At 38.7% G+C, this 21,854-nt stretch overlaps 1 protein-coding gene across 1 annotated transcript; it reads right to left on the bottom strand.

Annotated features, from left to right (window-relative positions):
* Positions 1 to 10,243: 10,243 nt before the first annotated feature.
* On the bottom strand, positions 10,244 to 10,789 carry LOC102500760 (adrenodoxin, mitochondrial-like). Its single transcript, XM_027765639.1, has one exon. It carries the CDS (start codon positions 10,760 to 10,762, stop codon positions 10,478 to 10,480), a length of 285 nt encoding a protein of 94 aa, XP_027621440.1. The 5' UTR covers positions 10,763 to 10,789; the 3' UTR covers positions 10,244 to 10,477.
* Positions 10,790 to 21,854: the final 11,065 nt, after the last annotated feature.

Raw genomic sequence — 21,854 nt, 5'->3', positions numbered from 1 at the left:
GTTGATAGACAGAACAAGAGAGAGAGAAAGTGAGAAAAGCTGCCAGGTCCAGGATTTGATCCATAGTACACCATGTGGGAATCCAGCTCCATAACCACTGTGCCACCTACTGACCCTTATGTCTCACATTTCTTATGTTGTGAATCCATGTTTTGTTTATTTTGTTTCTCTGGCACCTTATAATGTTAGAAATATTAATGTTAATATTTAATAAATACTTTAACTGTTTGAAATTATCTACCAGGTATGTTGTTATTCAATATACCATAAAATCAAATTTAATATTGTGTTCCTGTTATCTGGTTTCACACTTGTCTTAAGAGGCTATGTTAGGTAAAATTGTTTAATTCAGGGTTAATTTTGCAAAATAAATTACTAGTAAGACAGTTTTCTCTAGTATTTACTGCATGAAGACCAAAAAAGTGTGTGTATTTTGTACCAGAACATTGTTCAGCTGTTAAAATCTGGTATAGTATTGCCTAACTCAGCTTCTGGTATTCCAAGATGACAACAGAAGCAGCTTTGTCTTTTCTTGCACAAAAAAAAAAAAAGTATAATCACTAGCTAATTTTTAAAATGAATTTCTTCCCTGCTGCTGTTCCTAACCACAGCGACAATTATTTGAAAGCTTTACCAGAGAAGGCCTCAAGCCTCCTCACGTTTCACCTTTTCATTGCACTGCCGATCATTTAGAGGGCAGACTTGTTCCAGACAGCTTTAATTAAACTGTACCAAGGATGCAGATAGATGTCAATGGAAATGATCCATAACATGAGGCTAAGCATGTATTTAACAGTGTTCCGTCCAGTTCAATCACCTTCTAGCATTTCAGTAGCTTTACATTCATGTAGCAAAGACTAAATGTGTGTATGTATTTTTTTTAATCCATCCCATTAGCACCATATGCTTGAGCTTCAATGGATACAAGAACTGTCTGCAATCTGCCAGGGATTTAGGGACATCAATAATTTGTGAATAGTCATGTTGGTACTGGTCGAAGGGTTAAGTGCTCTGCACACCAGGGGCACCTCTTTTGGGATTTGAACTCTTAGTTGACTGTTAGGAACCTTATCCCCTGTGAGGTTTTCTACTACATGCTGCTTGTCAGATTCATCCAGCTGTAGCTGGGAAGCATTATTAGCTCTGAGATTTAAAGATCTGTGTTAAGTACTAATAGAATGGTGTCTTTGAGTTACAAAGCAAGGAGGATATATTGTGGCAAACTCAAGAATGTTTTTATGCTCCATGTTAAGCATATGTTCCTTTTGAATATTCTTTCATACATTCCCCATAAATATAGTACACTGCATGCTTTTGTGAAAGAGTTTATATTTATATTTAACTTAGAACTTGCTAGTAAATTAAATCACATCAGCCAAAGTTGAAAGATAACCACCTTCTTAAAATAAGAGAAGTTTTGACATGAAAAGTTTTGTTTCTCATTCTCCTACTCAGAGGAGAGAAAAGAATATCATTTCAAAATAAACGATGTTTGAAATTTAATTCATAGTACAGTACATTAAGATATCTCAGATATAATTGTTTTAGTACCAATAGCAACAACGAGCATATAAAAGCATTTGCTTCTTGTGCTAGCCTGTAACTTCATGTATGCCTTAGTCTTATCTGTCTTGTCCACTATTGTAGCCCCTGCCCTTAGCATAGTGCTTGTCACACAGTCCTTAATAAATATCTTCTGGGTGGATGAATGGGAGAAAGAGAGGGACAGAAGAGGGAGGGAGAGAAGGAAGGAAACACTTAGAAAAACAGTTTGGTCAGTCTGTGCAAGTAGTAATATTTTCTAGAAGCTATTTTGGATCTGGGGATGGAAGTTTAGCAATAAAACATGTTTCAGCAGTTTTAATGGATATGGATTTCACAGCTAACTTACATCATTATAACCCATTAGTAATAGTAGCAGTTAGTTTCCTTGTTGACTAAATGATAGGAACAATTACATTGGGATGACAGATTTCCGTCAGATTATTTTTCTACCACATAGCTAGACATGATTTGGTTTTAATATGACTGAATACTCCCATATAAAATAAAGCATATTTTGATTTCATCAAAGAGATAAGTGTTACTAAACCCGGGGAGCTTTAGTCTTTCTCTCCATGAATAGCTAACGATCTTAAAGGTAAAGTTTGTCTAGTTTGTAGTTGATTTTCTGTGTGTGTTTGTTTCCAGTAATTCCAACATTCTTACCCTGGAGTAGTTTTACCCATCCTTTAATTGTCCCTAGCTGATGTCTAGAAGGTCTTTTTAAACTTCTTAACTGCACAATGAGGCCTCAGTGGACACCTAGATTGTGTCTGCTTGGAAAAATGCCAAGCACTAATGAGTATTTTGTTTAATGTAATGGAAACTGAAAGTGCACAGCTTCTTCCCTGACTGATCAATGCCCACTTCTGTTGTTTGAATGTAGCTATACATTCTAAATTCAAGAGGAAAGGTCACAAGAGGGCAGAGCACTTAGTGTCTGCCCAGAGGAGGACGTGAAGATTCAAGTGTTGATTTGGGCCCAGTATAGGCAGAGAGTACTGGAGTTAATACTTGAGCACCTCCTCCTCTGTAGTCAGATGTGCCATCCTGTCTTTCAAACCAAAGTTCATGATCTTAAACATTTCAATGTTAATTAAACATAACTATAATAATAAGGAAATGAATTGTATTGTTGAATTCTAAGCCTGGCAATATACACTTCTATGCAATTACCTATTTATTTTTTCTCATCATTTGATTATAAAATATTTTGTATATACTACATTTATTATTTGCTTTCTTTGAAGTTCAAATCACAATGTGTTTTTTTAAATAATTATTTAATTTCATTTATCTTTTTTTTTTTTTTCAATTTACTACAAGGTGTGTGTGCTCAGCAGAAAGAGAGATTGAGGGAGAGAGGGAAGGAAAGTGAGAAAGCAAATCAGCAGGCCGTGTCCAGGATTCGAACTGTGATAAACCATGTAGAAGTCCAACACCTTAACTACCATGCCACCTGCTGGCCCCAAATCACAATAAATTTAACACAAATTTTAAAGTAAAATAAAATAAACAATTAAAATACTGTTTATTTATTTAATTTTTAGTTTGCTATAGGGCATTTGTGCTCACTAGAAAGAGAGGGGGGAGGGAAATGAGGAAGCACCACTCCCCCCAGGATTTTAGGCACACACACACATAACCAACCCCAGTGTGATTTTTCAAGTCGAGCCACATAGTTGGCTATGTGGGATCCAACTGTCTTACCTCCACACGACCCGCAAACACTGAAATACTATTTCTTAGTTAAATACAAAGTAAAATTCCCCCCCCAAAAAAACAAACAAACCTTGAGCAGTTCTGTAGGCCAACATGATCAAGTATGTTTGAGTGAAGAATATTGATTTCTGTGTGTTCCCACAAGACAAAGTGGGAAGTGCAGAGGTTGTTTGAACCATATCTGGTTGGATTGATACAGAGCTTCCTTTGATCGTATTTATTATTTATAACATATTTAAATGTGCTAGATCATTTTTAAAAGAAAAGATTTCAAGCCATTTAAAAAATTTTAATGAGATTTACCTCTTATCTCAAGCTTTCTGGGTTTAGAAAGTTCATAAAAGATCTATGGAGATGGTAAGAAAAGATATATTTTGAATCAAAGAATGAAAATAATTTTTCAAATTTGAGTATAATGATCACTTCACCTTTATTTATTTCAAAGCCATCATCATGCTTGATTCTACTATCTCATGCCTTCTGAGACTGTACAAGCCTCCCCAAATCAGAGTTTATAATAGAAACCTTGCTTGACCCTTAATAATTGTTACTTTACCAAAACACTGTAATACCTAAACTAAGTTGCTTATTACGCCAAACATGAAGTCCTTTGACCCTGAAGGTTCAATATTGATCAGCCCTGCCTCTGTCAATATTAGCCTCTAGTGTCAACAGTTTTCAATGTGGAATAAATTCAGGAGTGGATAGTCTTCTTAATCCACACACATTCAAAATATTTAATCCTTGTATTATAATTCTTACCTGGTTAAAGAATCTGCTTATTTCTTCCATACTCTTAAATAATGATTGGAGTTTGGGGATCATTGTGAGTATATTATCAAATGCCATTATAATAAACAGCTATAAATTAGCCCCACAGTGGGACAGGATTGGGACAGATGTAAAACGCTTCACTGATAAAATTACTGTAGAGGCTTCTTAAAGCAAATGTATTAGAAATTCAACAAAGTGGCTGAGCTATTTTTTAATCCTGAGATCATGGAGGGAAGTGCTTGTAAAAAGAATGTTTGAGTGCTCGCTTAGCCCTTGGATAATGTGAAAAAGGTCCTTCTTTTTTTTTCTTTTTAAGCTGTAGTATTTTTCAGATTGTCAAATGCATATCAAAGAGTTATTCTCTTGGCAAATTTTATGAATTTCTGTTCCATTTCTTGACAATTTAAAATTCAATTATCCAATTATAACTAAAGGTCATTAGTCTAATGTGGCAACTTCCTGACAGTTTTAGTTACAAGAGAATTTCTCAGTTTAGAGAGGAAATTCTGCCATATGAGAAATTCTTATTGTATTTAGAAGTTGGGTGATACTGTGAAAAGGATTTTGTTTTCTTCTTGTGTGTTTATTATTTATAGGTAAACTAATATATTTCATATTTTTCCATCCCCATGTTTATAATGTACAATATCTCAGGCTTCACATTTCTCACTAACACTACATTAACAGCAAATGCATTCTGATATTGCTGGCTTTTAAACATCATTAGATTTTTGTCCTCAATGCTTCTCTAGGATTACTTTCCTTTGTTTTATTTTAAATAACCTTAACATGAATATCATTTCCATATTTAAGGAAAGATATTTTCATTTCAATTGTGTTTTAAGTAAAATTTCTGCTAAAATGAGAAATTAGAAAAATTGAGGGACATGCCAAATATTTTAACATTAACTCCATTTGGGGTGATAATGGAAAACTCTTCAGGAAAAACGTGCCATGGAACCAGACACAATGGGTGCTAGCTGTCAGATCCACACAACACAGAGGTCTACCCATCTCACCCCCAAAGACCTCAGCTTTGCAATAGCAGATAAATGCATTCAACAACTGTGGACTGTGTACCTACCCTGTGAAAGATCAATAGCAAAAACTCATCATCTTGCTGTTTTGCATCTTAGAGTTCCAGACATCCCTAGAAGCACAGATGGGCAAGATGGCACCTGCACTGGTTCTGGTACTCATGATCCATTTACCCAAAGGAGAAATTATCCATGAGGTTTGCTGCCTTAGCGTGTAGATCGACAAACAGGACCTCTGCCGTTCTGCTCAAGACGTGAGTTCTTCACACTAGCTGTTCTGAACACTACTATTGTGAAATGTCTTTGTCTCATTAGTGCAAAGTTGGGCTAAGGATTTTAATAGTGCCTTTTGCAGCCCTTTTGTTAAGTAGTTAGACCCAAAATAAATCTACCTACCCAGGTATAAACATCTGCTTTGCTTCAAAGGTTCAAAAATATTCTGTCAGCACGAACTTCCTGACCTTTTAGCTCCCTGCTAGAGCTATGTAAAGTGAGCTTCTATTGACCTGGTTGAAACTTGTAATTGAACTGCTATTTCTGGTATCATGGGTTATCATTTGCATTAGCATTGCCATTTCTTGCCCATAACCAATAGAGTTGCAGTCATGAACAGGAGAAGTATCTGGCATTGGCTCCCTTCATTCTATGTGGAAAGAGCCAAATGTACACTGAAGCTCACTTGCACAATATATTTTGAGGCCCAGAATTTAGAGAGAATGTTTTTTCTATTTAGTAACTGGTGTTGGCATCAACTGTTGTGCTATGGAAACAGTCTATTTACATAATCTGATTTAATCTTTACAGTAAATTTTTTAAAGTGCAAAGAGATTAAAATGACCTGCACAAGGTCATTACAAACTATAGAGCCGGGACTTCAACCTGAGTAATCTGACAGCAGAGCTATTGTTTTTAATCACTTCATTGATACTGCGTCTCTAAGAATTGCCTCTCTATAACTAAAGTTATATAATGGATTTTTTAGATTCGTTAGAAGAATGAATTTTAAGAACATAAAAACTAACTGTTGTCCAGAATAGAAGTTTTTTAGTAGTGCACTGAAGGTAAAGTTAGAGATCAAAGGTGTGCACACTTACTTTTAATTTACAAATTGGTACACAGGAGCAGAGAATTTGGTAATAAGACTATTTTTTGTTATTTTAGCCATTTCTATAATTGTTTGGATTCATATTCTGTAGTGTCCTTCAGCTTTGCATCCACAGTCGAAAGGTTCTATGGGGCTATTTGAACAGATATAATGAGAGTTTGTTTGGAATAAAGGGTGAATGTGACTTTCCTTATTCCTTTATAAGCATGAGTCAATGAAGGTTCCTCTTGAAACTTCTCCAAGGGGTAGCATGCATTTCCAATTAATCTTATAACTTGTCGTTAAGTATTCAACTGCACTCCATAATTGATAGATGTTATTTTATTGGGTTGCTGGAAAAGTCATGACACATTTTTTCATAGAAAAACATATGCCATGACTTTTCTGACAACCCTGGAGACAGAGAGAGAAGAGAGGAAAGGGCTGGGGGAAGGGGAAAGGAAGAAAGAATGTCTAGATCAGAGAACAGGGTGCACATCAACTTTATACACTTCATATAGTCAACTGATGCTTTGGCCTCAACACATGTTGGCTACCATGATTTCTCTGAGTGACCATTATTGTCGGTTCTTAATTAACTGCAAAAATAATTTGCCCTAAAATCTCCATCTAATTGGTAACAGACCTTACGTAGGGTCTAGGTCACATCCATACTACCAGTTACCTTTCCAGAATAGGTCAGGGGAAAATCAATGAAGTCCCCCGAAAAGATGGCCTTCAAGGAACTGTTTTGCCAAAGGACTCTGGTAGACTAGGAGAGAGAAGGTGCGTGAAATCTAGATAAAGGTATGAAAGTGAGAAAAGAACAGATAAGAGCAGAGAGTGGAGAACTATGGAGATAATTACACACACACACACACTCTCCATCTTTTTCATAGAAAAACATATGCCATGACTTTTCTGACAACCCTGGAGACAGAGAGAGAAGAGAGGAAAGGGCTGGGGGAAGGGGAAAGGAAGAAAGAATGTCTAGATCAGAGAACAGGGTGCACATCAACTTTATACACTTCATATAGTCAACTGATGCTTTGGCCTCAACACATGTTGGCTACCATGATTTCTCTGAGTGACCATTATTGTCGGTTCTTAATTAACTGCAAAAATAATTTGCCCTAAAATCTCCATCTAATTGGTAACAGACCTTACGTAGGGTCTAGGTCACATCCATACTACCAGTTACCTTTCCAGAATAGGTCAGTGGAAAATCAATGAAGTCCCCCGAAAAGATGGCCTTCAAGGAACTGTTTTGCCAAAGGACTCTGGTAGACTAGGAGAGAGAAGGTGCGTGAAATCTAGATAAAGGTATGAAAGTGAGAAAAGAACAGATAAGAGCAGAGAGTGGAGAACTATGGAGATAATTACACACACACACACACTCTCCATCTTTGGTTTTTTTTTTTTTTTTTTTTGAGAGGTTTTTGCCATAGGGCATGTGCACTCGCCAGAAAGACAGAGACAGAGAGACAGAAAGCAGGAAATCACCCTCCAGCGCGGATGGCCACGCCGCAATCCCTTCTCCTCCATTCTCCTCTCAGGATCTTGGGCATGCACGCACACGCCCCCGGCGTGAGTTTAAGCCACCGGGTCCAGGACTCGAACCGCGGTCGACTACATGGGAGTCCAGCAACATAGCCATTACGCTAACTGCTGGTCCCACACACTCCATCTTTATTGCCTAAATAAGTTTCAGATCCCTTCACACAGCATTCAAGACTCTTCACAAATTGACTGACGTCAACCTGTTTTTTAGGCCTTACCTCCCAGCACTCTCTCCTCTTTGACATCCTCTATCACACTGCGCGCCTTCTCCCAGCAACATGGCATGCTTCCATGCATCAGTTTCCTCCTCTGTCTTCTTCTCTTCTGCTCAGCAGTCTTGGTTTTTGTTTTTGTTTTTTTTCGGGGGGGGGAGAGGTTTTTGCTATAGGGCACGTGCGCTTGCCAGAAAGACAAAGAGAGACAGAGAGACAGAAAGTGAGAAATCGCCCTCCAGGGGGGATGGTCACGTCGCAATCCTTTCTTCTCCATTTTCCTCTCAGGATCTTGGGCACGCACGCACAACCGCCCAGCATGAGTTTAAGCCACCAGGTCCGGGAGTCGAACCACGGTCGACTATATGGGAGTCCAGTGACATAGCCATTATGCTACCTGCTGGTCCTGGCAGTCTTGGTTTTTGAACCTTAAATGCTACCTTCCTTTTATTAAAACTTTGCAAACTGCTTCTCCCTCTACATCACTCACCACACTCAACAAAAAGAGATAATTGCCCTTTCCCAAGCTTCTGTAGTTCCTTCAGCATCTTCCTTACATGTTGACATTTACTAGGGATCAAAAAGCCTATTTTATTTATCTTGGTACACCCAAGCATGTATTCAGTATTCAATATATTTCTACTGAATTCTGTTCCTTCCCAGTGCCCAGGAAGGTTTCCGCTCCCTATCTCCTTCATGATACCTGTCCTCCCACACTCTTACTTTTAGAATGTTCTCCATAATAGTAATGATGATGACTAGCATTTGTATATCATGGCATATATTACCAGACACTTTCAAATCTGTATTAGCTTGCTGGGGCTGCAATAACAAAATGCCATAGACTAGGTACCTTAAACAAGAGCAATTTATTTTCTACAGATTTAGAAGCTAAAGTGTCCAAAGGTAAAGTGTCAGCACATTTGATTTCTTCTGAGGCTTCTCCTTGGCTTACAGATGGCCATCTTCTCATCATATCCTTCCCTCCATGGTCACCCCTCAGTCTGTGTGTTGTCTGTGTCCTAATCTTTTTGTATAAAGACATTGGTCATATTGAATTAGGCCTCACTCATTTTATTGAATTACCTCTCTAAAGGCCCTTTCTCAAATACTGTCACATTCTGAGGTCCTGGGAGTTAGAATATTAACACATGGGGACCAGCAAAGGGTGTATCATTATATCTCCAGACTCCCATGCAGTCAAACATGGTTTGAGTCCTGGACCTGGCAGCTTAAAACTCATGCCAGGTGTGTGTGTGTGTGTGTGTGTGTGTGTGTGTGTGTATGTGTGTGTGTGTATGTGTGTGTGTGTGTGTGTGTGTGTGTGTGTGTGTGCACGCGCCCAAAATCTTGAGAGGAGAATGGAGGAGAAGGGATTGCAGTGTGGCCATCCCCCCGGGAGTGATTTCTCACATTCTGTCTCTCTCTTTGGCAAGTGCATGTGCCCTATAGCAAAAATCTCTAAAAAAATTTTTTAAAGAGAGAGAGAGAGAGAGTGAAAATATCAACATTTGAATTTGAAAGGTAGGGATAGAATTCAGCCCATAACAATATCTGTTATCTAATTTGTCCTCACAAACAATAGCTACTGTTTTTCTGTGCCTCTGCACTATTTTCATGGTGAGCTTCTTTCAAAGACAGTTCTTCTGAGCCTAATTTTACTTCTTTAGGACACCATGGTCTAGGCCTCAAGTCTATTTTGGAAAAGGGCTTTTTCTTTTTTTTTTTTTCTTTTTTTTTTTTCTCGGAAAAGAGTAAGGACATCTCCGTTTATTCCTCTAGTTTAGTCTAAACAGAGACCAAATTCTCTGATAGTGTCATAATGCCTATGTTCAGACTTAAACTTTTTGCTAAATCAAAAATTTGAAATATTTATTTATGAAGTAAATTATTGTCTTCAAAATTAAACAGTTCACTGAACAATGAAATATTTTCAGCAGACACATTCACATCTAACAACTTCTACATATAAGATACTCATCCTTTTTCCAGTTTCAGTCTGAACATCGGGCTTTTAATAGGTACAAGACACAAATTCTAATACAGATTTTCTAATTAGTTGTATGGGTCTAGACAAGCCATTTTAGAGCTCTGCCTTTACCCACATCTAACAAGAACAATAATATCCTTCTTTAAACCTAGCTTTTAGGTAAACAGACATAAGATTATGAGAAAACATTTTGCTAAAGTTGCTAAACAAATGTAAGGTAAAATATTTATCATGTTAACTATTTTCTAATATTTGATTGACATTTCTATAATTTAACCAAAATAAAAATTGAACACTTTCAGAATTGCAAAATTCAGTCGTTACACAAGGTGAATTAAACTAATAAAGCTAGTCCTAATAATAAAGGCATTCATCCATGTTCTCATTTCCTTATATTAAGAAATAATAATTACAACAATAGGTAAAATTTCATTAAAGTATCCTATGTATTCTAGTTTAGGAGTTCCTGCCCACGTCAATGGGCTGTCTGGCACCGGCCACTGCGTCAGGTACTCGGAAAGTCATACTGTCCATTTATCTTGTCAGATTTGGCACCTCAAACGTGATCTGTTAGCCCAAACGCCAGATCAAGCATGCCATTCTCATCATCAGCGACTGGTTCTAACTTCTTGAGTATGTGCTCTTTGAAGATGAGGTGACAAGTGGAGCAAGCCAAGGTTCCCTCACACTCACCAAAACCATCAATATCTAGATTATTTTCAACCACAACATCTAGCAGAGGGTCACCAACTTTTCTTTTGGTTGTTAATGTTTCACCATCACGGTTTATAAAGTGGATTGTTATTTTATCTTCTGAGCTGCTCCGCGCCCGCGCCGACATGCTCAGCGGCCGGCGGGTCTCCACGCCGCCGCCAAGCTCCCCAGCAGGCCACCGGCTCCTGCACAGGGTCTGGCCAGCAGCAGCCACGGCCGGGCCGGGCCGCGCCGAAAAGGGATTTTTCTTTATGACTGAATAAAACAATGTCTCAGAGTTCTACAGTTTCTCACACACAGTTTAAATTGTCCAGAGCCAAGTCCCATAATGAGTCTAAGGGAAAAAAAGGTAGGAAAGCTGCCTATTATGCCGGCTCCATGGCCTAGTAGTAACTGACCGCTCAAGAGAAGCCAGATCCCACATGGCGACTGGAGTTGGAATCCTAAAACACACTCAGAATTCACACAAATGCCCAAGATCTGACAGGCACCTAGAAGAAGGGGATTGAGATATGAATGACTAGACTGCATGGTATTCACTTCCCTTACTCTTTCTCTGTGTCACGTATTGGTGTGTGTGCTCTATCATAAAAAATGAAAATCTATTCCTTTTCTAGAACTAAGAAGATAGAACAACGTAAACAATTATTTTTGTTTGTACAGTCATTTCAAGCTTTAAGTGAGGAATTTAAAGGTGCATATATTGAGCACTTCCAGCCTCGCTGAGAATGAGAACAGGTACTTGCTGCCTAGTCTTTACCAGGCTGCTTTCGGACTCCGCCACTCCCAAACACCTATTGATATGAATGTTTTTTCACATGAAGCAAACAGTGATTTGTCACAACCTTTCAATGGCTTTTTTTTTTTTTTTAAGATTTGCTATAGAGTGTGTGTGCTTACGAGAGAGAGAGAGATAAAGTGAGAAAGTACTCCCAGGGGGCATGATCATGCTGCAATCCCATCGCCTCCCTTCCCTCTCAGGATTTTGGGCACAGCATGTTTTTCAAGCCGTTGGGTCTGGAACTGGAACCATGCAGTGAGCCCTGTGGGATCCACCACACCACCTAGCTGCCCTTAAAAGCATCTTAATTCCAGATCTAAGTGCAGAGCATTGCGTGTACTACAGTATGTCTGAGAGCCCTTTTAGAGTCCTGCATATTTGCTTTGTTTGTATATTAGTTGGGGTGGGCAGGGGATTCCTGAGCAGCATGAAGACACTGAATATTGCAGGCCAGAAAAAGCCGTCGCATGTGTTCCAACATGTTTGAGCACTGCATTCATGTTCCAGGTAAGAGACACACTGGATGCAACACTGTGACCTGGATGTAGAACACATCCAACTCACGCCTACCTTACTTCTAAAGGTAAGTAGGTACAGCTAGCCCTTTTTTCACTCATGCATTGAAAGGTGGGGAATAATGAAAAGATGTGATCATAAGTAACTCCTTTCCAACCAAGAATTACTGCCTTTTATGAAATGGCAAAATCCTCCTGAAAGGAATTTTTGGAATGTTTTTGGATGTGAGGGGCTGCTGATTCTGGCCTTTCCAAGCCACTAGTTCTTGCCTCTTCCCCTTCTCCCTTTCACTTCCTCAGGCTGTTAACAGAAACAGTTTATATTAATATGGTGATGCCACTTATGTGTGTAAATAAATGCAAATAGCTATTAAATGTTCTGGAAGTAGCATAACCATCTTTTTACACAACTTGTGCTTGTGAGTATTTTTTTCATCGTAATTTCCCAGATCTGCTGCCAAAGAGCATTTCCCAGCGATCTTTGTGGCAGTGTATTCATCCAGAACACGGCTGCAAGAAAGCCACAGTGATTGAGGGAGACGTCTTTAAGATTTGAAATTTAACGAATTTTTGCCATTAGGTGACAGATCCTTATATCAATATTTAACTAGCAAAGTTTTGCTCTTGGGTACACAAATATGTATTGATTTTTTTTTCTTTTTTTGGTTCCGAAACCTTTCAAAGATATATGTAAGTCAGTTTTATTCTGTTTCCTTGATTTTATTAACCATATCTTCTTGCCAGCAGAATTTAGGATTTAATGACTGTAAATATCAAAATTAGTCTATGCCAAAGACTACTACAGCATCCAAAACACAAAAGTGAGAAAGAGACTATCAGTGCACAAAGGAAGTTGTAGGTATTACAGGAAAGTGAGTTGTCTTTTTCTTTTGGTAATGAGCCATGATTGTCCTCTTGCTTATGTGTATCAGGCTGTGAAAATACCTATTAGCATATTCTGTTCTGGTTGTGTTTGTGTGTATCTGCCTCATAGGTCTCAGGCTCTTCCCCCTCAGTTCTCTTCCTGCTTTTCCCTAATTATTGGGTAATAATGGCGAGGGACAGATCAGGTAAGCATGTAGAGCTTGCAGAGAGCAGACACAGATTTACTCACCTTGATTATGGCTTCTAGTGAGTCCTTACCATACACATGGCTGGGTTGCCATAAAGCCATCTGAGCTGATCACCCTAAATAGGTTAAAAGATGACATTTTTAAGCAGGTTTTTTTCATTTTTTCCTCTCACCAGTTATATGGTTAGCAGGTTCATGTGCTGATTTTTTTATACTATGTAGGGCTGCCTCACAGCCCCTGCCAGCCTTCTGAAGTCTCAATGTCGTCGGAAACCGACTATCCCCCGGGAATGCGTAGAAAGGAGGTCTGAGCACCTCTTCTTCAAAGACACTCTCTTCTATCCATTATCGTCTATCCGTGTGCAATTGTCTAGTCTATCAAAATACAGTGATTGAATAAAACTTTTATTTCAGATAATGAATGCATTGATTTAATAAAGGATTTGTACTATATGGTATTATAGTTTTCTAAATGAATACTGAAATCCTAAAATGAGAAAACTTATCATTGGTCCAAGTCAAATCATAGCTCCTTCTTTTAAATTGCATACCCTAACAAGATACCAATCCATTTGAGACTCAAAACTAAAAGGAATCTGTCATATAAGTACTTACCATTTTCCAGCTATTTTAAAGCCACCTGTTTTTCCTATCATCTGGTATCAGGCAAATAGGTTACAGCCATGGACATCTGACTAATTTATGATGTTTTTATGTTTTCATATTTTTAGCAGACTAATCCAGGTTGATATATTAGCCTAGCTTTCAAGAGATGCATTTTGAAATCTTGCACTCCAGTAACCTTTTTACCTCTTTCTTGTCTGAACCCTAAAATATTTTTGGCATGCCCTAAAACTTAATTAGAATACAGAGATAGGAAGAGAGAATTGAACCCTGATGTTCTGTTCACCTAGTGCCTCTTTTAGAACTGACTTCCTAGAAGGAATTATGAATATGTTGAACCCAATGTTGATTTAGAAATATCTTTTAACTTGCCGTCATTCTTCCTTCCCTAAACTTGTAGGCACACTGGCATTTGTGTTTGCATCCTAGTTTGAGAATTGCATATTGTCCAAATGTGAGTTAGATAAGTCATACAGAGCAGGAGAAAAATCAGTTGTCTGCCATTGAAGTTTGAAGTTCTGAGCCACAAAGAATGGAGGCAAGACTATCTTCTGTGGTGGTCCTGCTTGTGAATCTTGAGTTAAAGAGGTCAAGTTCATTCATGTTCTCAGAGTACCTTTGTGATCTGGCATCAAAAGGTGAGCCATCCTTTGGCTATTTGAGGAGAATCTTAACTGCTGGGTTGAATATGTCATGTTCTTCATTTAAATATCCATGAATGGCCCCAGAGTAATGGATGTGTTTTTAATAAATCTAATATATAAATCATTTATCAGATATACTTCAAAACAAGCCAGCTATCAGGATGCCATGATTCATTAGAATTTTTTTTAACAGAAACATAACCAAGCTAAATAAATGTATTCAACTCAAAACTGAGGTGGGAATGGCAGAGTGTTTTATAAATGGAGAGTCAAGAAGATGGGAATTATAGTCTTTTCTCTATTGCTGACTAGTTTAATGAATATAGTAAGGTTTATGACTTACTCCCAACTACTCTTTCCTCTGGCAAAAAACCAGACCAATGTCTATAGAGGATTTTGAGCTTCTAAGAAAATGGCCTTAAGTTAGTCCAATTGGCAGCAGTAAAACACTGCATTTATAAACAAGGACTCACATCCCAGCCCCATCATAGCTTGCTTCTTAATCTTGAAGAGCATTATGTTCTCTTTTGCTATCATATATTGTGTTATTGGAAAAGTCATGACATACTTTTTTATGTTTTTTATGCAAAAATGCATCATGACTTTTCCAACATCCCAATGTAATCATACAGTGAACATTTTGTAACTTATAAATATGTGTGTGTGATTTTATACAATTATAAGAACAGAAAAAATCCTTAAAAGTTGACTTATTCAATACAAGATTTGGTAAATTTTAATGTACACTATATTGCTAAATAACCCTTCAAAGAGGTCATACCAAACTTGCCCTACCAATAATGTATATAGTTTCCTCTTTCCTCATTCTTTCACCCACACTGTGCCCTGGCAAAAGATGGACTCCCATTTTAATTTGCCTAGCTCTAACTTTAAGTAAAGGTAGGAATATTTTTATATTTTATATGGTATTCATTAATTTATGCATTCTCTATTCTCAATTTTCTATTGAATATTTTGTCCTTTGCTTATTGGTTTGAAAAGTTTTCAGTAGATTAAGATCTTTGTGAAAACAACATACTTGGAAGGCAGTTCTCATTAATTTCAGTCATGAAGGACATTTATAAATTTAAAAAATTTATGGCCACTGGCATTACTAACTGAAAAAGAGCAAAACCTCAGGAATGAACAGTGAGAAGTCTTAGCTATGTATTTTCTGAATTATTACCTTAATAATCATTGAAACAATCCATATTATATGTAAATCAAAATGCAAAGATATCCAAGATGTAATCTTTGCCCTTAAAGTAAAGGACATATAGCACACTTACATGAAATGTGGAGACAATACAAGAAACTAGGGATATAGACTATGAATGGTCTAGGGATTGAGTAAGGACATTATATCTCCAGTTGGAGTAGTTAAATTATGGTGTGTTTAAAAGAAAACACGCATTTAAATAGACATATAGGAAGATTCAGAAGTACAAAGGTTGTGAAGCAAATGAGAATGACAGTAATGGACAGCAGATTAGAGTTTATATGGGGGAACAGGGAAAAAGTTCACTTACTAAAAGGTGGTTTGCGGGGGACTGGCAAGTGGCATGGTGGTTAGGGCGCTGGACACTCCCACATGGCCGATCATGGTTCGAGTTCTGGACCTGGTGGCTTGCTTTCTCACTTCCCTCTCTCTCTCTCTCTCTGTCCTCTCTGGTCAAATTAAAATAAAATGAATTAATTAATAAATAAAATTGAATAAAATAATTTTTAAAAAGATTTTAAATGTATGAAATAAAAAATAAAAGTAAATTTTAAAAAAAGGTGGTTTGGGTCAAATCGTTGAAGGCCTTGGCTGCATGATTTAGCTTGGATTTTATGCTATATAAGTAATTAAATGTTTTTGAAAAGAGCATTGACATAATACAAATAAAATATTAGGATTATAATTTTGACATGTGAACAATGAGTGAATGAATGAAAACTATTTGTTGGGAGAAGAAACAATGTGTATTATGTTCTGTGGGAAAAGATCAACTACTTTAAAGGAAAATGATTGTTATTTTTTTTCAGTTTTTAATACCTAAGAAAATAGTATTACCTAAGAAAATAAGACTGATTCAAGTCCAGAATTCTATGTGTGTATATTGAATATTCTGATAACGGTGCCTTTTTCTAAATGTGATTCAGCTTTCTTACCCCTTCACTCACTCAAGCTGCCGATGGTAAACCTTTTCTTGTTGGATCTGGAATTTATACCAGTTTTCTTGCAGACCTGGAAATTCCAAACATGCTATTGTTGTTACACCTCATCCGTCATATGGGGTATGGCTTTATTTTCTCTGGTAATTTGGAGAAATGAGGTGATGGTAGAAAGAGCTTAGAATAATAGGAAGAAGGTGTTGGCTTCATGGAACTAGCAATTCATTTCCTTTACGTGTTGGTAAGGGTTAGTTAATTGATCTGAGCCCCCTGCACTGTAGCATGTAGCTCTCATTCAATAAGTATTTATTTATTGAGCACTTAGAAGATGCCAGGCACTGATCCAAGCAGGGGGAATAGTGTTAAAAATAGAGCCAGTTCTTGCTCCTATGAAGCATATGGTAGAACACAAATAAATGGGCTCCTCTCCTACTGATGCTCCTCACAAGTGACAAGGGACTGGCTCTTCCCTCAAGAGTTTCCTATGTGAGTAATGTAACCTTGTTATTCCTCATCTCCAATTTACTTCATGTGCTTCTATGCTTGCATTCCATTGTGTACTGAGGTAGCTAATCTACTCCTGGTGGATATAAGAGGATAGAGGGAATTCAAATAATGAATATTGGTAAGCCTATGGCAAACTACCAGATATTCAAGTGGCTATGGAGCTCACCAAAGAATAAACATGGAGTCAATGCATACCACTGAAGAGATGCAGTAATGCATTGGCAAAGGAAACTTTCTAATGTGGCTGATAAATACTAAGTACATTGCACAGATGGTAGGGGCTAGGGAACTTAGAAAAGGAGGCATCATTTCCAGAAAGAGTGAGCTTTGCAATGTGTCTCCAAGGATGGGCCAGATTTGAGTAGGTAGAGGTAGGTTGTGTCATATAGGAGCCTGGGTTGGTGATGGCTTCTTTGATTGCCAAGGAAAGAAGCCTAGTACAAACCAACTTACACAGGAGTGGCCCAGAGGCTTCAGGCCTGGCTGGAGTCGTGAACTGTATGAGTTACTCTTTCTCTCTGCATCAGTTGGCTCTGCTTTCCTCTGCATTGGCTTCAGTCTTTGAATGAGTCTGCATGGTAGCTACAGGCCTAATTCCTATTTGCTTAACCACAACACAGAAAACAACTTCTCTTTACCAATAATTCTAAACGAAATCCTATTATTTTCTTTAATTGGATCAACTTTTATAATTTTTCCATCCCCAAGTCAATCAGTGAATGTGGGAGAATAGAATTCACTGGTTGGCAAGTCTTGGTTATGTGCCCACCTTGGGAAGAGGCTGGTGGTATCAGCCCTTTATGACCAATGTCAGAACAAGATCAGGGAAGAGGTGGTTTCCCAGAGGGGGGAAAAAGTGTAATGTGGTTACCAGACAAATAACAGCAACCACAATTATCAGTATTAGCAACACTCTAATAAACAACTCACTATGTACTTGGTACTATGAAGTAACTTTCATATATTAGTTATCTATTCCTCTTAACATCCTTGTAAGGTAGTAATATTTAAAAAAAATAAAAGAAGGAAGAAAGAAAGAAAGAAAAAGAGAGAGAATACATACACAAGAGAGAAAGCAAGAAAGAGAGCTCCCCAGTAGGGCTTGATCATGCCAAAAATCCTTTTTTCTCCATTTCTCCAACTTATTAGAATCCTGTGCACACAAACATATGCCTAGCATATTTTTTTTCTTTTTTTGGAGAGGTTTTTGCTTTAGGGAGCGTGTGCTCGCCAGACAGACAGAGACAGAGAGATAGAAAGCAAGAAATCACCCCCCAGAGGGGATGGCCATGCCACAATCCCTTCTCTTCCATTCTCCTCTCAGGATCTTGGGCACACACGCACACGTGCCCGGCATGAGTTTAAGCCACTGGGTCCAGAACGCGAACCGCGGTCGACTACGTGGGAGTCCAGCGACATAGCCATTACGCTAACTGCTGGTCCCCCTAGCATATTTTTAAAGCTTCTATTGCTGGAATTTGAGCCATGTAGGATCTGGCTCCCTTAACTTTTGCACTACAGGGCCAGCCCATGCAGTAATCTTATTATCCTCATTTTCGGATGGGGACACTGAGCGCTGGAGATGTCAAGTAATCTATTCATGACTAGTAAGTGGCAGATCAGAATGTCAAATCAGGCTATCAGACTGCTACATCCATAGTTTCTTCCTCCATGTTGCTCTAAACTTGACTTCTTTACACACAGAGAGAGCTAATTAATGCTCAGACTCAAAATTGAGCAAAATATATTTGGAGAAAGTGAGAAGTCCAATGTTGTAGTTCATTCCAATGTTAGTAAATAGGAAATACCTGAAACTGAGGTGATTTATAAATATATATTTACTCAGCTCACAGATTAGAGGTCTAAGACCTAGGAGGGATTCCTCTGGCTTCATCACAATATAAAGGCAGAGAGAAAAGATGTGTGTTCCATGTGTCTGCCTGTCTCATTTCATCTTCTTGTAACCCCACTGCAACTCGGTCATGGGAACCCTGCCCTAACCACTCAGTCTCTTCTCAAAGGCCCCACTTTTGGACACTATAATCAGATTAAGTGTTTACCCTCTTAATCCCACTACAGTGGCTCAACGCATGGATTGGGGTCGGTGAAGGTTGGGGAGGACTGACATATCCAAACCCATAACATCTAACAATTAAAAAAAGATAGTAATTTTAGTCTATTCCCATAGCTATGGGAAACCATGTCCAGAAAACTGGTAGACAGTCAGTGCTTATCTTTTACAGAGAGGTCAAGTTCTGAGCAGACATAGGTAACCACTGACTGACCTTCCAGGAAGAAAAAAATGGTCACCACTGAAAACCAGCATTCCCCAAAGGCTACCCCAGCCCAATCCTCTTGACGGCATGTGGTTTGCACTTTAGTAAAATTTACCCTGGACTGATTGTATCTCTGTCTAAGCCTCATTTTTTCTTTCTCCTGCTTTGAAAAATCATTCATGAAACACATATGATCGTGGTTAAAACTAACAATGCATTTGAAACACACACACACACACACACACACACACATAACTCACAATCAAACGATTGCCAGTTTGGCATTGAGAAGCAGCAGGCTCAGGCTTCAGTCTGTTTATTGTGCATTTCCTGATGCAGAGAAAAGCAAGCACAGTTGAGAAAACACCACAAAGCATTTTACAGCGACAGCTCATGTGCTTCAGAAGAGAAATGGATACATTAGGAAAAGTTTTTTCCCTTTGATGTAGAATATGCTATCTTTTTTTTTTGGTATTAAAATGGGAGTTAACTTTAAATAAATAAAATTCAGCCTGTAGGCTTCAGAAAACTAATGTTGTATTTTGACAGTGTCATTTCTCTGATCCCTGAAAGCATTATGGGAGTTAACTTGGGCCTTCATCATGATTCTCCTTCATGGCATAGAGAGCACATTCTTTTTTCATTTCTGTTTTATTGATTTCTCCGCAATTTTTCCCACATTTTCTCTGTGGCGGCTGGTCTCTCTGCCCCTTCTGCTTTCCCACATACCACGAGGGAAGGTAGGAAGAGTTTCTTTAGTGGCAGGTGGTCCAGGCACCACTGCCTTTCTTCTCCGTGCTTGGGTGAAAACCTCTCTTTGCATGATCTTCAAAAAGAAGAGGATTATAGGGCCAGCAGATGGCATAATGGTTACATTGTTGGATTCCCACATGGTCGACCGTGGTTCAAGTCCCGGACCTGGCAGCTTAAAACTCATGCCAGACACATGTGCATCCATGCATGCCCAAGATCCCTAGAAGGACTGTGGTGTGGCCATCCCCCCCCAAGGGGTGATTTCTCGCTTTCTGTCCTTCTGTATGTCCAGCAAGCACATATGCCATATAGCAAAAACATCTCTCTTTAAAAGAAAAAAAGAAGAAGAAGAGAATCACAGACTTACCTTCAAGAAGAGATGGGGGGGGGAGGGAGGCAGCAGTTAGCGTAATGGCTATGTCGCTGGACTACCATGTAGTCGACTGTGGTTTGAGTCCAGGACCTGGTGGCTTAAACCACGCTGGGCGCGTGTGCGAGCATGCTCAGGAAGATCCTGAGAGGAGAATGGAGGAGAAGGGATTGCAGCATGGCCATCTACCCTCGGGGGTGATTTCTTGCTTGTTGTCTCTCTGTCTCCCTCTGTCTTTCTGGTGAGCTCACATGCCCTATAGCAAAAACCTCTAAAAAAAAAAAAGAAAAAAGAAAAAAGATCAGGGATCAGCCTGTGATGTGGTGATTAAGGCAGCTGGATCCTACATGGCTGATTGCCAGTTGAAAAACACTAACTAATGGCTTGAAAAACACACCAGGCATGTGTGTGTGCTCAAAATCCCAAAAGGAAAAAGGCATGGAGGAGAAGAGATTGTGGCATGACCATGCCCTGCCGGGGATGCTTTCTCGCTTTCGCTCTTTCTCCCGCAGGCCCATCCGCGATGCTTTCTTGCTTTCGCTCTTTCTCCCGCAGGCCCATCCGCCTTGGGTGCAAATAAAAAAGAAAAAGAAGAAGAAAAATGAGCCTTATATCCTACTATAAACCAGCTGAAGAATGTGCAATTTGCAGTTAGCATATTTTTAACTGGACTCGCAGACACATGCCTCCATTAGGACAGAGCATGTGATTGTGGTAAATGGACAGGCTGTTTTATTTTCCTTTGTGATTTTTATTTCTCCTAAAGAACTCAGAGTCAAAAATTGAGTGATGTGAGCCCCTAGTTGATGGTGATGAAGATGGAGCCTTTCTTTCTTTTAAACAGATTACCATTAGGTAAATGAATACATAGAACCTCAAATAAGGTGTGCTTTCAAACATGATTTACATTGATAGTAGGTGTTCTTATGCTTACCATTGTTTATTTTGACCATTATTCATGTTCCAAAAATAGATTTTTAGACTAATTGTATTTGAAGCATACAAGACTATAATTGCAGAATTTTTAATATAAAAACTTGTCATGATTAGAGTTTTTCAGGGCCAGCTCCGCAGCACGGTGGTAACGTGCTGCTCAAGAGAAGCTGGAGCCCACCTGGCAACCACAGTTCGAATCCCTGCTTGGTCATCCTGAAAACACGCAGGACATATGCCCAGGGTCTGAGGAGCTAGAGGACTGGGGCAGGGAATTACAGCCTGATCTTATGGAAGATGCTCACCATCCTTTCCCTGTTACACTCTCAAGCTGTGTGCACATAGTCTGTCATGAAGAAAAAAATATTAAAAACGGGGGCTGGCAGATGGCATGGTGGTTAAGGGTGCTGGACTCACATGACTGCCCAAGGTTCAAGTACTGGACCTGGTGGCTTGTTTTCCCACTTTCTCTCTCTCTCAGTCTCTATCTCTCTCACACTGTCCCTCTCTGGTCGAATTAAAATGAATAAATAAAGTTAAATAAAATAATTCTTTTAAAAATATTAAAAACAGTTTTTCAAACTTTC

This window comes from Tupaia chinensis, unplaced genomic scaffold (genome assembly GCF_000334495.1).
Source record: "Tupaia chinensis unplaced genomic scaffold, TupChi_1.0 Scaffold000062_1, whole genome shotgun sequence".
In the NCBI taxonomy this organism is placed as follows: Eukaryota; Metazoa; Chordata; class Mammalia; order Scandentia; family Tupaiidae; genus Tupaia; species Tupaia belangeri.
The sequence above is the reverse complement of the archived record's forward strand: the minus strand, read 5'-3'. Positions and strand labels throughout refer to the sequence as shown.